The 17,181-nt window shown below is 37.1% G+C and overlaps 1 protein-coding gene across 6 annotated transcripts in view; it reads left to right on the top strand.

Annotated features, from left to right (window-relative positions):
- The window catches only part of RESF1 (retroelement silencing factor 1), a 40,353-nt gene extending 24,816 nt beyond the window's left edge, over positions 1-15,537 (top strand). For 4 of the 6 annotated variants that reach the window (XM_079938014.1, XM_079938013.1, XM_079938016.1 and 1 more), the window contains exons 3-5: positions 3,934-8,914; positions 10,182-10,265; positions 13,037-15,537. In XM_079938014.1, coding sequence (XP_079794140.1) covers positions 3,991-8,914; positions 10,182-10,265; positions 13,037-13,203 — 5,175 coding nt within the window. In that variant the 5' untranslated portion in view covers positions 3,934-3,990 and the 3' untranslated portion in view covers positions 13,204-15,537. Of the gene's footprint in view, positions 1-3,933; positions 8,915-10,126; positions 10,266-13,036 lie in introns of those variants that run through there. The other 2 variants (XR_013830617.1, XM_079938017.1) reach the window with 2 other exon arrangements.
- Positions 15,538-17,181: the final 1,644 nt, after the last annotated feature.

Genomic DNA, 17,181 nt, shown 5'->3' with positions numbered 1-17,181 from the left:
CTTTTTTTCTATGCCAGCAAAGGAGAGAGAGGGGGTAAAAACCCAACAACCCCAAATTATTTGTAATTATTTGTAATTATTTGTAATTATTTGTAATTATTTCTCTTCCTACCCATAATCTCTGTGTTAGTCTGCAGGGCTGCCCTAACAAAATAACCACAGCTTGGGTGGCTTAAACAATAAATTTCTGCAGGTCTAGAGTCTGGAAGTCTGAGATCAATGTGTTTGGTTTCTCCTGAGGTCTCTCTCATTGGCTTGCACACAGCTACCTTCTCTGTGTCTCCTCAGATGGTCTTTCCTGTGTGTGTATACACCTGGTTGTCTCTCTTATAAGGACACTAGTCCTGTTGGATTAAGGCCCCACCCTTATGACCTCATTTAACCTTAATTGCCTCACTCAAGGTCCTATCTCCAAATATAGTGAATTGGACTTAAACATAAATTTTGAGGGAACAGAATTCAGTCTGTAGCAGCCTCCCACCCCCAAGCTCACATAAGAAATAGGGCAAATTATTGGGAATTTATCATTAACTCTTTTGTAATACTGCTACTTGGTAGTACTGCTTTTTACTTTGTATTATACTTCACCCTGATCAGTTGTCTTATTAAGGAGCTTTCCTGGGAGAAAGCATGTGAGGAATATACAGATCTTTCTCCTTGGGACCTGTTTTTAAACCAAAATGTGCATGCTGTCATGCTGGACAAGGGTGATCTGGCTCCCCGACAAATTAAACTCTCAAAGAGAGGGCGGTTTCTTTACTACCTTAATCAAATGACAGGTCAGGACAAACGTAGAGTTCACCAATGACTTTGACTTTCACATAAGTGAGAAGAAGCAAGCAGAGAAATAGAAAGCAAAAACGTATCTAAAAATGCAGAATGAAAGTTAAAACCACTTTGAGCACGAAGTGCTTGTAACGAACCAAGTCCATGCATGCATCCATAATAGAAAAGTCCAGTTGGTCCAAGACACTAGTCTCCTCAGCAAGGCACTCAAGCAGGTCTGGATTACTGCTGGGTCACAAGGGATGAGGTGAAGACCGTCCATTCAGGCAAAGCCTCTGGTGGCCAATGCCTTGGTGAATGGATCCTCGACAAGAGATGAGGATACAGCAACACTTGTCTCAAATGCAAACAGTCCCAGCTCACCTAATTTTATAGTCCCAGGAGCACATTATCTCCAAGATCAGATGTTCAGTTTGGGAGGGGGAGGTTTCTAATGCCACCTGTGTCACCTTGGCAGGAGATCCCCCAAATTTCTGCCTCTTCCTACCAGCATGCACAGATCAGTCTTGGCTCAGGTACAGCAATGACAAAAAATGAAACCTCTGAAGTCATGGAGTCAGTTTCTAGTCACGGCTTTATTTCATGCTTGACACCAGGCCTCAAAAGGCTCGCTTCTACTGTATTTATGAGCAAATACATAAATAAACATATATATATAATTCACAAGAGTCACATCAACAAATCAAACACATGGTAACATGTGCCTTCTTCAATCTAGTTTGAGTACACTATGATCCATCATGTAATAGATCTAAAAGATCTACAGATTGTTTTGGATTTTCTACATAACGTCTCTTAATAGTCTGCTTTATATTTTCCTTCACAATTCTTATACTTTCTAGGATCTCCAGTAAAACAATGAATAGAAGTGGGTGATAGTGGCATCTTTACTTAAGTTATCTATTATTATTAATAATATTACTGTTGTTGGTCTGAATTTTTGAAATTACCATTTATCAAAATTAAGGAAACTTCTTTCTATTCTTGGTTTTATACAATTGTTCTTTTAATGAATTTTAATTGAATTTTATCAAAAGTTCTTGGATCTGTTGAAATGATCATATGATTTTTAAAATAATTTTAATGTAATTACTTTGATTAATTTTCAATGACAAACTTGTATTCCTGAAATAAACTCAGTTTGATCATGATGTTATCTTTTTCATGTATCACCCCATTTGGTTTGCTAACATTTTGTTCAGGACTTTTGTGTTTGTTTCTGTGAGATTGGCTTCTTAATTGTCTTTCTTTTCAGCTTTGGTATGATAGGCTCAGTAAATAAGCTATGAAGTGTTCCCTCTTTTATCCTTTTAAAGAGGTTATATTAGATTATCTCTTCCATAAATGGTAGAACATTCCAGTACAGCCACACGGCCCTGCTGTTTTCTTTGTGAAGATATTTAATTATAGATGTTAGGGTATGTTTTTTCAAGGAATTTCTCCATTCCCCCTAAATTTTAAATGTTTGGAACTCAAGATATATACATTACCGTTTTAATGTCTGTAAGATCAGTGATAGCCTCTTTTCCCAATACAGTGGGTTTTTTTTTTTTTATGATGATCAGTGTTGTCAGAGGCTTATTGAGTTTTATTTGTTACCAACTTGTGACTTACTGAATCTCTGTTCTCATTTTATTTCACTGTCTTTTCCTTGGATTAACTTATTTTTAACTTTGTATGATAAATACAGAGATTGTTTCCCAGTCTTCTTCTAAATAAGTCTATTTAATGTTATAAATTATCCTCAAGTCATATGTTAACATGGGGTTGGGAGCCCATTATGGACTGAATGAACTGTGTGTCTTGTCATCCCCCCCCCCCCCCCCCCCCCCCCCCCCCCCGCCACCAAATGCATATGTTGAAGCTCTGACCTCCAGTGTGACTATTTTTAGAGATGGGGCCTTTAGAGAGGTAATTAAGGTAAATGAGGTCATAAGGGTGGGGTCTGATTCAATAGGTCTGGTATCCTATTGGATAATTAGAGGAAAAGACACCAGAGCTTACTGCATTCTTTATTTCTTAATTATTTGGCAGTTTCCTAGGTCCTTTTTCTACAATTTCTAGATTAATTCCACTGTGAATTGATCTGAATTATTGTAATCCTTCAAAAATGAGATTTGCTTATGGCCTAGCCATATGGTCAGTACCGGTAAAAATTCCATGTGCATTGGAAAGAATGTGTATTCTGCAGTTGTTTGGTATACTATTAATACGTTTAAGTCAAGTATTACGTATTACGTCAATACGTTTAAGTCAGATTTGTCCGTTTTTAGATATGTCCCTGTACTGTTGGTGAGAGTATAAATTATTTCAGTCTTTTTGGAAGGCAGTTTGTCACTGCTTATGAAAATAATTTTAGTGTCTTTTGACATAATGATTTCACTTGTAGGAATTTCCAGAAACAGCACAAATATAAAAGCATAAATACAAGAATTCTTAGTATAGGATAGTTTATAAGTGCAAAAACTTAAGAAAACCAAATGTCCGTCAATAGAGAAATGGTTAAATGGTGATATACACAGAAAGTGGAATGTTATGCAGACAGTGAGATAGATTATGTGTAGTTGAAATGATAAGATATCCTAGATATAGTAATGAAAATGAGGCTAACTGTGTAGACAGCATGTTTGGTAGGACTCCGTTTGTCTTAATAGATGAGGTTTTATCTATGTATTGGTGTTTTTTTATATATAGAAATTTTCTGAAAGAAAGGTAACAGTAGGTACCCCTAGGGAGTTAGATATTGGAGATGGACAGTAGTAAGGGCTTCTTACTATATGCTTGATTTTTTTTAATTTTATTTTTTACAGTGATCATGGGTTACTTAGAATAAAGAGCTAGTTAAAATAAGTAAATGCAGAAAGTAATTGTCTCTTAAGTGTAACAAACAAAATACTAACTATATTGGGTGGAATGAATTTCTGTTGAACACACCAGAAAATTTTATTGACATTTGCCATATTTATTATTACATCTTCCTCTGCTGTTCCTCTTATCCAAATCAAAGATGAAGCTTTCTCTAGTCTGAGGTTTCAGGAATTTTGCTAGACACAGTCAGCATTGGTGATAAGGTAAACTAAGAAAATTATCTTAGAAATTCTGACCTGGCAAAACAGATTTTTAATAAAAGATCTTTATTTCCTACAGATTCCTGACATTCAAAACAGCTGGCTTTTAATACACTGCTACTGCATCAAATCAACAATGAACTGGAATGCAAAATCAGAGAGTGTCACCTTACCACCACAGTATCCTAAAAAACAGGCATCTTTTTTGGAGCAAACTTTAGTAAACACACTTACCACAGCATCTCAAAGTTCTTTAAACCATCCTGGAAGTAACCAAGAACCGTGCCTATTTCTCAGTAATTTAAATCCAGTTTCACAGCCGCTGCTCAACATCAGAAACTATAAAACTCCTCAACAAATCCCTATTTCTGATATGCATAGTGGGACCATTGTGACCTCACAAACTTCAGTAGAAAGAATAACATATGCAAATGTTAAAGGACCCAAACAACCAAATCACGATTTGCAAATGTCTTCAGGAGTTACACAGGATGTATGGTTGAACTCACCAATGAGGAATTCTATGCTTTCTCATACAGGGGCAACTATATCTCATCAGACTGGTTTAGGAACGAATACGCCCAATGTACGTGCACTACAGAATCAATTTCTAACATCAGATACCTATTCCATGCAACTACAAATGATCCCTTCTAATTCCGGAAGAGTTCCTATAACTTACCAAGGAAACCCGAGACTTAACCTACCTGTATCAGAGCAACAGGTTGATTGGGCACAGCAGTGTGCATCCAGTGGATTGACTTACCCAGATTACAGGCCCCTTCCAAAGCAATATAGTTACTCATCACGAAGCTTTTTGCCGGAGCCTACTCTTCAGAAACAAACCCCTATGTCATCTGTATCATCACAAGTTAAAAATAGTCAATCTCCAAATCCTGCCCTGACTTTACAGTCAAAGCAGATTGCAACTGTACCGTCATATCAATATGCGGTTACTCAAACTGACAGAAGACCTCCTCCTCCTTATGACTGTAGGTATGCAAGCCAGCCTCTGCAAAGTACTCAGCATGTTGTTAAACACACTTCTATGGAAGTTCCTCAGAGTCAAGAAATGCACTTACCTGAAATGAGGAAAGACTTTTGTAGAGGCTTTCAGCAGCAGTGGCAAAACCTTAATGAAAATTTCAGCACAATGGGAAATTCCTGTAACTTGAGAGTAAATATCAATCAGCCTTTTAATGAACCTGTTAGATCTTACGTGGATGGTGTTCAGGCTCTTACTCAAAATAATCAAGAGAAAAGAGTGGATTCTCAAAATCTAACTTCAAATCAAGTACTGGACACAAGTGCCACAAAAGAAAAGTTAGTGAGGGATATTAAAACATTAGTAGAAATAAAAAAGAAGTTTTCGGACCTTGCAAGGAAAATTAAAATTAATAAAAATCTTCTGATGGCAGCAGGTTGTATTAAAACAACTAATACCTCTTACAGTGAATCAGCTCAAAATTGTGGGTTGTCTCTGAAACAAACTGCCAAAATCCAGTCTGGACCACAGGTAACCCTAGGCCCTCCATATACTGTGGAGGATAAACCACCAACAGTAATGGAATCTGCAGAAGAAACAAATAGAACACACAATACATTGAATTCCAACCTTCAGGACAGAAATTTTAACCAAGTCAGTTCTGTTTTACTAAATTCTGGCTGTTCGCAAGTTGTGAGTTCTTTAAAGACGTCAACTGTTGAGATTACCCAGGCAATATTAAATAACACCCAGTTTTCATCAGGAAATTTAGTCAACGTTGCACAAAATGTGCCAACAAATTCTGAAGCAACTTCTCTTCCTCAGTCTACATCCTTTGAGGAATATGTTTCAAAGTATCCAAATAAAAATAGGCTGATTCTCAGTTTACTTGCATCTGGAAATAAAACTCAGAAGAAATTATTAAAAGATACTAATGAACGTATTCATGATTCTAAACTGCATAGTTTTGAAATGAATCCAAATATCCAGAACACTGGTAACCAAGTGAATTTGAAAACCATGGAAACTCCAGGTACTCCAACTACTTGTAATATAAATGCCAAGATATCAAACAACTCTTCTTGCTTTGAGCATAAATCCTTCAATGGAATGTCTTCTAAAAGTGACTCTCACTTTTCCATGGACTTGCTAGCAACATGTCTGTCTTTGTGGAAAAAGCAACCTTCAGAACCTACGGAAGAAAAACAGTGTAATGAGTCAAAAAAACCCACAGCAGCAGTTGGAATTTCAAAGCCTGCGGACATCTGTGAGAAGAGTCCATTTTCAGCTGTGGTAAATTCTCAGAATAAAATTGTAAACAGCTCACAAGACACAGTTTTATCAACGGTAGCACAGAATTATGAGTCTTCAGGAGCAACTACTACAAAGGGGATTGCTGTAGTATCACCCTTAATTCTTTCAGATGTCAAAACATTGTCTGTCAAAGGTATAACACCTGAAGCTTTACCTGAAACAATGTATCCAGTTATTAAAGAAGGCAGTGTTTGTAGCTTACAAAACAAATCCTCAGAAAATACTGCTGCTTTGAACGTTAATGAACCAGTGACAAGTACCACAAGCACCAAGATTTTCCCACTAATTCAGAAGGATAAGCAAAGTGAGTCAACTAATACTAATTCAGAAGTCACCCCTAATACCAATCAAGGAAAGCATAACAAATTAGAACCAGATATCCAGTATCCTGTGAGTGATCAGCAAACCTCATATCTATCAAAGGACAGTGATATTGTGGGCAGAGATGTATTACAGATTGGCAGTATTTGTTCTCTTGTTGAAGGTGATACCTCTTATAATTCCCAAATAGCAGAGATATTCAGCTTGCCCTCTTTGCAAAAGGTTGAGCCACAGAAAGCTCTACCCAATCACCAAGTAATGAACAGTAGACAAAATGAACAATTTGACAATATCACTGAGAATAAAGACGATGACTTTCAAAAAGATAATTTTGTACAGTGCACAGATGTTTCACATAAAATAACTGATCAGTCAGAGTCACTGCAACCCCCAGAACCATCGACTTTGAAGTACATTGGAGCAAAGAGTGGAATTCCAGAGGAAAGCAGTTTGGAGCATATCACTAAAAATGAAAGCATGGCTAATGATATGTGTTCACCAGCTGCTATTCAGTGGGATAGTTACCCTCAGGAAGCAGCCCAGGATCCTACAACAAAAGAGAATCTCGAAGATAAGACATCGATCTTATACCTACATGATCAGCTGTCAGAACTTTTAAAAGAGTTTCCCTATGGTATTGAACCTGTGAACGTGCATGAAGGTTTTGTGGTCCAACAGATGGCACACCAAATCTCAAAAGCTCAAACTTGTAATAAAACTGGTTGTGACTGCAAAGACTCAACAGACCAGATACAAATTACAATATTAAATTCAGAGCAAATGAAAGAATTATTTCCTGAACAGGATGATCAACCCAATGAGGTAGACAAACTGACAGAGCCTCAGAAAGAAAAGCCTGTCACAAAAGAAGGGAACCAGTGTGACCCACAAGCACATGCAGTTGAAGAAACCTGTGATTCTGTAATACTGGATTCAGAAAAAGATGATGTCCGTTGTTGTGCATTGGGGTGGCTCTCTATGGTTTATGAAGGAGTACCTCAATGCCAGTGTAATTCCACTAAGAACTCAACTTCAAAGGAAGAAAAAGGGAAAGATCCACGTTCTCCTTTGGAGACTAACGGTTATAAACAAGAAGAGAGAACCTCTGACAGAGATGTTCCTATTGCATTTAACAGTCCTCCAAATAATCAGCTGAAGATTCCTCTGACTTGTCCAATTGAGAAAAAATATTTTCCTGAAACAGAGCAAGACAGGAATATAAAAGATAAATCCAAATCAGAACATAACAGCTCATTAAGGACAGAACAAGAATTATCTGGTCACTTTTTATCTAAAGGTGATAAAAAGCCAGATTCTTTGCAGAGTCACAAAAGAAAAAGAAAACTGCAATTTCATGAGGTAACTTTTCACTCCACTAACAAAACTGCAAAATTTTCTCAAGAGAGCCTGCAGAGGAAGCTCATGGCACAAAACTTACGACCACTAAAACCAAAGATGGGTTTTTTGACAAGTAAAAATAAAGATTTGCATGTGAAGAATGGTTCTTTGGTACAGTCATTATCACCGGAAAAGAGAAAATTGAAAGCAGGTGGCTCTAAACAAAAAGTTTTGGAAAAGAAGTTAGATGAAGGGAGCATACTTGATTCAGAGATAAAGAAGAAGAAATATGATAAACAAGAGCAGAATAAGAATGTGGGAGGTGGTGCATTTAAATTCTGTAACCTTTTCTCAACCACAGGTGAAAGAGCCAGGATTAAAGAAAAGACAGTGTCAAATGTTAAGTCCTCAGGCTCTATGGATAGCTCCTCTAAAATTAATAGAGTTCTGTCACCAAAGGAGTATTTATCAAGGCAGAAGCATAAAGAAACATTAAAGAAAAACTACCTGAAAAATGTACCATGTGATTCTCAGTATATGAGATCAAATAAACTTTCTACGCGAGTGGGAAGTTGTGGGAGATCAAATGAGAGACACAATGGCAGTGTACAGACCTCTAAGGAATCATTAAATACTGGTACAAGCCATGGTAAAAACCTCAAAGCCCATCATTCCAAGGAGTCTAAAACATACATTTCAAGGAATATTAAAGGAACAGTTGGTGGAAAGCAACCTGATAAAATGTGGATTGATAAAACCAAATTAGACAAAAATTTAAGTAATGTAAATAATGACGAATTCTGCCAAATGGCTTCCCAAGCAAAGGATCAAAGGAAACTGTATCTGAATAGAGTTGCATTTAAATGCACTGAACGTGAGCGCATTTGTCTCACGAAATTAGACAGTTCACCCAGGAAGCTTAATAAAGAAAAGAGACCAGAAAATAAACCTAAGACCCTTTTACCTGTGAAAGATGCCACAGAGAAACTAAGCATGCTGGAGTTTAAATTATGTCCAGATGGACTATTTAAGAATACAAACCCTGTTAAAGACCAGAATGATCTGCCATCTACTCCTAGGAAGGAGCAAGCTCCTGTGCAAGGTCCAGTATGATTTTTTTTGATGGTGTCTGCAACATTGTAATACTGTAGTTCAGCAAGTGACAGAGCATCTCTCCTGACTTCCCTGTAGCTAGGAGAGACTTAAATGCATTTTGCCTTTACTTAGTATTTAGTTTTCTCAGTAAGTTGATGGTTCATTGGGCAATATTTGTTTTAAGTTTGTGTCCCACTTATTTTAAATTATATTACATTCACATTAAAGGTAAGAGGTATATAAAATTGTAAGGTTTGCCAAATACAAAGATTTCCTTTTGTGCCAAGAAGTGACTTAGCACTCTTTGTGCTAAGTCAGAAAAGCATCAAGTGTACATTATTTCAGGTCTTGCCTTTGTTCATTCTCTTTTGGGACTTGCAGTTTCAAAGCCCTGTGAATTTGAAATTTTGGTCTAAGTGTTAGGAGATATGTAATGTTAATGAAATCTTTTTGTACACACGGAAGTGGTTTGCCTTATAGTCATCTTTGAAGCAGTTGGTGATTGTGTTATCACTGAAGTGGTACCTTCTAGTCTACTCATGAAGTATGCAATGGGAGGATCTTGGAAGCAGTGTTGTCCATTGTTGAGTTACCAAACCCGAATGGAAATCATGACTGTTGGTTAGCCGAAGGACAGAATTCTCAATGTAGTGCAAGATGGAAGGAGAAAATAGAGGACTCATTATTTGTGGTAGAAGGAAACATTTATGGGTTGTGGATAGTATATGTAAAACGGTGTGTTGAGAAACCCAGATTGGAAAACTAAAGGATTTGAATGGAAATCGTAGTTTTTCCTGTACTGTGTTCAGACAGTATCTGTTTGGGTGCATAAAATTACAATGTAAATAAGGTACTTTTTCTTGGAAGTTGGTAGGGATATATGAGTATATAGAGTATAAAATTCATTTTGTAAAGTACTGGTGATTATACTTGGTTCTTCAAACTAGATCCTTAGAATCTGAGGGCCTGGTTGGAAGTGGGTGCAGCAGCAGTGTGAGGTACATTCTGTCTCATGTGCCCTTAAGTATCTTGAGATGTGTTGGTGTTCAGCCCAAGTGGGAGAAACATAATTACATAATGAAGGTAAACTTTTAAATTGTGAGATTCAGGCACGTCATAGGGGAGAAAGCATTTTTCCATGCCCTTTTTAGTTATGTGTGAATATATCTGATGCCTTCTAAAATCTAATTTAGGCTTACATGGTTTTCCTTCATTATAGTACTAAAAGAGATGAATAGCAATATCTAGAGATCTGAAAATGAATATTTAAATAGTTTCAGGAATAAAAAGTACAAAAGAAGACTGGTTAAAATGTTTGACTGAGGAGAAAAGGATGCCGGAAGCCAACCAAGAAATAGGTAAAACTGTCTATTTAAGTTTTTATTTTACTTACCTGGCACTCTATCATATATAAGCTGGATTACAGTTATGGAAACTATTGTGAAGTTTGGTTTTTATCCATATTCTTTTAGAAGATAGTTCAGTGTCTGTATGAGTGGTAGGAAGACATTCTCCTATTTTTTCTGTCATGCTGTGGACAGAGAAGTAGTGATCTATTTCCTTTTAACAAGAGAATTCTCATCACAGTGACTTAAGACAAGGGGTTGGCATGCTTCTTCTGTGTAGATAGGTTTTGCAAATCATAATGTCTCTCCTAAATACTCTAACATTGCAGTGAGAAATGGCTGTAGAATAATGAATGAGCATGGGCTATGTTCCAATTAAACTTTACCAAAACTTGCTAGAGGCCGGGCTTGGCCCACAGGCATACCCTGTTAGCCAACCCCTAGATTAGATTATTTGCAAGTTAGTTAATTAAATTCTCAAAACCAGGGAGACAAAGATGTTCCCATTTATCAATGAGGGGTTAGATCATTTGGCTAAAGTTACATAGCCAGTAACTCAATAGGGACTTGAACCACATCCCTGTCTTCAAAGTTTATTAAGTGTGGAATTTGAGTTATTTTGATGACGAAAGACTGATGCTCATAGTTTTTTGTTTCGGTGTGGTTTTGGGTTTTTTGGGGTTTTGTTTGTTTGTTTACTGGGAAGGGTTTTGGGCTGAGGGCCAACAAGAAAACCAGAGTTTTTAGTATCTGATTTTTAATTAGTGGAATGAATGTATTTTGTGTTTTAGGGTTTTGCATTGAGAACTGGAACCTAGGGTTCAGGAAATTTAGTTTGGGTTAATTAAATATGAAGAGTTCATAAGAGTCTTTTGAAAATTGGGAGAAGCAGAATTTTGCCATGAGCAGCAATAAAGAGAAGCAAGAGAAGAAGTGTGACAAAGTTTGAGAAGAGCTTATAAAGAATATATGTAAGCAGGCATGTAGAAATGGAGGCTTATACATTGAAGATACATAAAGGGAAAAAGAAACCTGAATGAAAGAATCAAAGGAAGAAGAAATGTGCACTCTTAATTAGAACAGGAAGACAACGGAAAGAGGGGAAAATTAATTAGTGAGAGAGTAGAAAACACACCCCTAAAGTTGGAACACAGGAAGTGAAATATGAGAAAGATGGAAATGGGTGTGGAGATTGCAGCAAGAAAGTTCCTTGGAAAAAGGGAGGGCCATAAGTTTTGCTTCAGAGAGAGTTGGGAGGCATAACTGGAATCTGAATCTGAAAATACTCAGAAGACGGATATATGCACAGGTTGACCAGAGGCTCAGGGAGCAGCATGAGCTAAATGACAGACGTGAAGATAACCTGCGGACAGGATGAGCAATAAACACTGAAGGTGGGACATCAGTACTCAGGATCACTATGAAAATGACACAAAGCAGGGCCCAGGTGCAATGAGAGATGCAGCAGGGTGAGAGAAAAGCTAAGAAACAAGTCCAGAGCTCTGTCAAGAGTCTTACAAGGGCTTCCCTGGTAGCGCAGAGGTTCAGAATCTGCCTGCCAATGCAGGGGACATGGGTTCGTGCCCCGATCCGGGAAGACCCCACATGCTGTGGAGCAACTAAGCCCGTGTGCCACAACTGCTGAGCCTGCACTCTAGAGCCTGTGAGCCATAACTACTGAAGCCCACGTGCCTAGAGCCCGCTCACTGCAACTGGAGAGAGCCTGCGTGCAGACAAAGACCCAACGCAGCCAAAAATAAATAAAAATAAAATTATAATTAAAAAAAAAAAAGTCTTATGAGACTCAGGGAAATCATGAAAGACAGAACATACCAAGAGGAAGAAGCTGAAGAACTGGAACTCCCAGAGAGCTATAAAAAACACACTTTAGATAAGCAACACCTAAATTTGGTGTCAACGGTTGGAGTGTAGATGGAGCAAGTCGTGAAGCTGTCAGGGTGAGGTAGAAGAAGGTGACAGAATCCAGCGGAAAGCAGCTTAGAGCTGCACCTCAGGTATCAGCATTCATAACAGAAAGCTGATGTGCACGGAGAGGAATTTGAAACAGATAAAGAATTAAGAGTAGCCGGCCTCTGTTAGCAAAAAAAATAAAGAAAGAAGAGGACAGAGTGCTTGACCCACCCAGGCAGAAAAAGGTACAAGAAAACTTATTCAGAAAGGAGTGGCTACAGCAGGAATGTGAAGTACGGGAATTCAGAATTGGAACAGCTTCTGAGATATAGAGGCACATCTAGAAATACACAGAAAAAGGAAAAGCTGGCTGGGCCCATCAAAAAAAGGGATAGTGAGGCTAATAACAGCACTGAAATAGTCTAAAGAAACAGAAAAATACAGATATTTCTTAGAACACCTAGTGCATAACAAGGCCAGAATATGCAAGCTGTACCTTCCATTTACTCTTTGTAACTGGCTTGCGTTTGTGCTTTTTATATTGCTAGTTTAGATGGCTGTTAAGAAAGTCACGTTCATAATAGTATGCAAATAATGAGTTTTTATTGGGCAAGCGTACAGGTAGAGCAGAATAGCCCTGGGCAGTAAAGATGGGGGTGATGTTAGAAAACAGCCCCCAAAGGAGAGGCAAGATGTCCTGTGTATTTACTTTATAATTCTGTAGGTAAAGAGCCATAGTTTGTCACACTTAGCTCTTTCCCTAATTTTTTATCCCAGAGAACAACGCATGTTTTCCGTCTCAATTTATATTGATTGTATACTAGTCACTAACATTAAGAGTAATAAAGTAAATAAAATTTTTGTTTCCTTAGATGATAATGTTTTGGCTAATTCAAGACTCTCCAAGAGAAGTTTCAGTGCAGATGGATTTGAGACACTACAAAACCCAGTAAAAGATTCAAAAGCAATGTTTCAAACCTACAAAAAGATGTACATGGAGAAGAGAAGCAGAAGTCTTGGTAGCAGTCCTTTAGAATAATTTTCAGACTTTAATTCTTCTGATGGTTCTCTAATTGCCACAAGAAAATTTCTGTCACTTTCTGTTCAAATTATTTTTCTGGAAATACTCAGATTGCCGTGATAAAATTTCTCAGAGTTTGGTTACCATTTTAGGTTATGTATATCATTGAAGTTACTTAATTAAATTGGCTTGAGAACCTTATCTGTGGGTAGCAGGCATAAGAAATAGATGGTATTTGTCAGGGAAACCATGAATTCTGACATTATTGAACCAAGTTTACCATTATTTTAAAATGAATTATTATACAAATCTTGTTTTGAAATGCTAACTATCCATCCTAAGGGAGACCTGTGCATTACTTAAGGACTTATTTCCTCTGGGACTGTATTTTTGTTTCTAAAACTTATTAGCAAAATTTATTTTTCAGAAATCCTCACTGTGAATGTCAAAGTATATTCTTAAGTATTTTATACTGAATTGTAAACTTTTTGTCGGAGTCTTGTTTTATACTTGTTAAACTGAACATAATTTTTGGATAACATCTAAACATTACTTTTCATACTTGAAATAAACATTTATTTTTTAAAAAGTATATCCGAAACAGTTTGATTTGTGTTTCATTTCCTGCCCTCACAACAGAGCACATTTTAGAAAGGTGTTTTTAAAAGGAGAAATGTTAATTAAGCTGTCACAAGTAAATATTTTCAGGTTCATTCATTAGAAGAGCAAAAATTTACTAGGTTCAGGAAATTGCAAGGAAGGCAAAATATAACTCTTCAGATGTTTCTGGGCTTTTATGACTACTAGAAGTAGAAATGTGTTGTTTTCATAAAATCTTAATGCTACATAGTTCACACATATTAAAACTATAGTAAACTCTTATGTATATTTTATCACAAGTTTTAAAAATACATTCTGAAGACTTGAGAAGACTGGGCTTCTCAAAATATTAAATAGCATGCTTCCATAGGAAAAGCCATTGTGCCCTTCCTGAGCAATGTCAGTAGAAGGATCAGTTAGAAAAGCAATGGTTGGTAGAACTGGCACCATAGCACCAGTCGAGTCAATGCAATGGTTCCAAGCTATGAATATTAGTGGTCATTATATTGGTCATTGTGTTCTTTTTTTTTTTTAACTTTATTTTACATTGGACTATAGTTGATTAACAGTGTTGTGATAGTTTCAGTTGTACAATGAACTGATTCAGTTATACATGTATGTATACTTCAAATTTTTTTCCCATTTAGGTTTTTAAATAACATTGAGCAGAGTTCCCTGTGCTATACAGTAGGTCCTTGGTTATCCATATTTTTATTGGGGTATAGTGGCTTTACAATGTTGTGTTTGGTTATCCATTTTAAATATAGCAGTGTGTACATGCCAATCCCAAACTCCCTAACTATCCCTTCCCCCCGGTAACCATAAGTTCATTCCCTAAGTCTGTTAGTCTGTTTCTGTTTTTTAAATAAGTTCATTTGTATCAGTTCTTTTTAAATTCCACATATGAGCAGTAACATATGATATTTCTCTTACTTCACTCAGTCTGACTTAATTTCACTCAGCATAACAATCTCTAGGTCCATCCATGTTGCTGCAAATGACATTATTTCATTGTTTTTAATTACTGAGTAATATTCCATTGTATATGTGTACCACATTTTCCTTTATCCATTCCTCTGTCGATGGACATTCAGGTTGCTTCCATATCTTGGCTATTGTAAACAATGCTGCAATGAACATTGGCGTGCATGTACCCATTCTGACCATGTGTTTCTCCAGATACATGCCCTGGAGTGGGACTGCAGGATCATACGGTAGCTCTATTTTTAGATTTTTAAGGAACCTCCATACTGTTCTCCATAATGGCTTCACCAATTCACATTCCCACCAACGGTGCAAGAGGGTTCCCTTCTCTCCACACCCTCTCCAGCATTTATTGTTTGTAGATTTTTTGATGATAGCCATTTTGACTGGTGTGAGGTGATGTCTCATTGTAGTTTTGATTTGCATTTCTCTAATAATTAGCAATGTTGAACATCTTTTCATGTGCCTCTTGGCCATCTGTATGTCTTCTTTGGAGAAATGTCTATTTAGGTCTTCTGCCCATTTTTTGATTGGGTTGTTTGGATGATATTAAGCCGCATGAGCTGCTTGTAAATTTTGGAGACTATTCCCTTGTTGGTCACTTCATTTGCAAATATTTTTGTCCATTCTGCAGGTTGTCTTTTCGTTCTGTTAATGGTTTGCTTTGCTCTGCAGAAGCTTTTAAGTTTAATTAGGTTCCATTTGTTTATTTTTATTTTCATTACTCTAGGAGGTGGATCAAAGAAGATATTGCTGTGATTTATGTCAGATTGTTCTGCGCATGTTTTCCTCTAAGAGTTTTATAGTGTCTGGTCTTACATTTAGGTCTTTGATCCATTTTGAGTTTATTTTTGTGTATCGTGTTAAAGAATGTTCTAATTTCATTTTTTTACATGTAGTTGCCCTGTTTTCCCAGCACCATTTGTTGAAGAGGCTGCCTTTCCACCATTGCATAATCTTGCTTCCTTTGTCATAGATTGACCGTAGGTGCCTGGGCTTATTTCTGGACTTTCTAATCTCTTTCTATCAATGGACCCATTAATCTATATTTCTGTTTTTGTGCCAGTACCATACTGTTTTGATGACTATAGCTTTGTAGTATAGCATGAAGTCAGGGAACCTGATTCCTCCAGCTCCATTTTTCTATCTCAAGATCGCTTTGCCTATTTGGGGTCTTTTGTGTCTCCATACAAATTTTAAGATTTTTTGTTCTGGGCTTCCCTGGTGGTGCAGTGCTTGAGAATCTGCCTGCCAATGCAGGAGACATAGGTTTGATCCTTGGTCCGAGAAGATGCCGTGGAGCAACTAAGCCCATGCACCACAACTACTGAGCCTGCACTCTAGAGCCCGTGAGCCACAACTACTGAAGCTCGCGTGCCTAGAGCCCATACTCCCCAACAAGAGAAGCCCGCCCACTGCAAAGAAGAGTAGCCCCTGCTCACCGCAACTAGAGAAAGCCCACGCGCAGCAAGGAAGACCCAACTCAGCCAAAAATAAATAAATAAAATTAATAAATATATTTTTAAAAAAAGATTTTTTGTTCTAGTTTGGTGAAAAATGCCATTGGTAATTTGATAGGGATTGCCTTGAATCTGTAGATTGACTTGTATAGTATAGTCATTTTCACATTATTGATTCTTCCAATCCAACATGATATATCTTTCCATCTGTGTCATCTTTGATTTCTTTCATCAGTGTCTTATAGTTTTCACAGTACAAGTCTTTTGTCTCCTTAGGTAGGGTTATTCCTAGGTATCAGTATTTTATTCTGTTTGATGCAGTGGTAAATGGGGTGTTGTTAGTGTATAGAAATGCAACAGATTTCTGTGTATTAATTTTGAAACCGGCAACTTTACCAAATTCATTGATGAGCCCAGTAGTTTTCTGGTAGTATCTTTAGGATTCTCTATGTATAGTGTCATGTCACGTGCAAACAGTGACAGTTTTACTTCTTTTACAATTTGAATTCCTTTTATTTCTTTTTCTTCTCTGATTGCCGTCACTAGGACTTCCAAAACTATGTTGAACAAAAGTGGCAAGAGTGGACATCCTTGTCTTGTTCCTGATCTTAGAGGAAATGCTTTCAGCTTTTTACTGTTGAGTATGGTGTTAGCTGTAGGTTTGTCTTATATGGACTTTACTATGTTGAGGTAGGTTCCCTCACTTTCTGGAGAGTTTTTATCATAAATGGGTGTTGAATTTTGTCAAAAGCTTTTTCTGCATCTATCAAGATGATCGTATGGATTTTATTCTTCAATTTGTTGATGTGGTGTATCACACTGATTTGTGGATATTGAAAAATCCTTGCATCCCTGCGATAAATCCCACTTGATCATGGTATATGATATTTTTAATGTACTGTTGGATTTGGATTGCTGGTATTTTGTTGAGGATTTTTGCATCTATGTTCAT

This window comes from Stenella coeruleoalba (assembly GCF_951394435.1).
Source record: "Stenella coeruleoalba genome assembly, chromosome: 11".
Lineage (NCBI taxonomy): Eukaryota > Metazoa > Chordata > Mammalia > Artiodactyla > Delphinidae > Stenella > Stenella coeruleoalba.
Note: the sequence above shows the minus strand (reverse complement) of the source record. Positions and strands in the feature narration are given on the sequence as shown.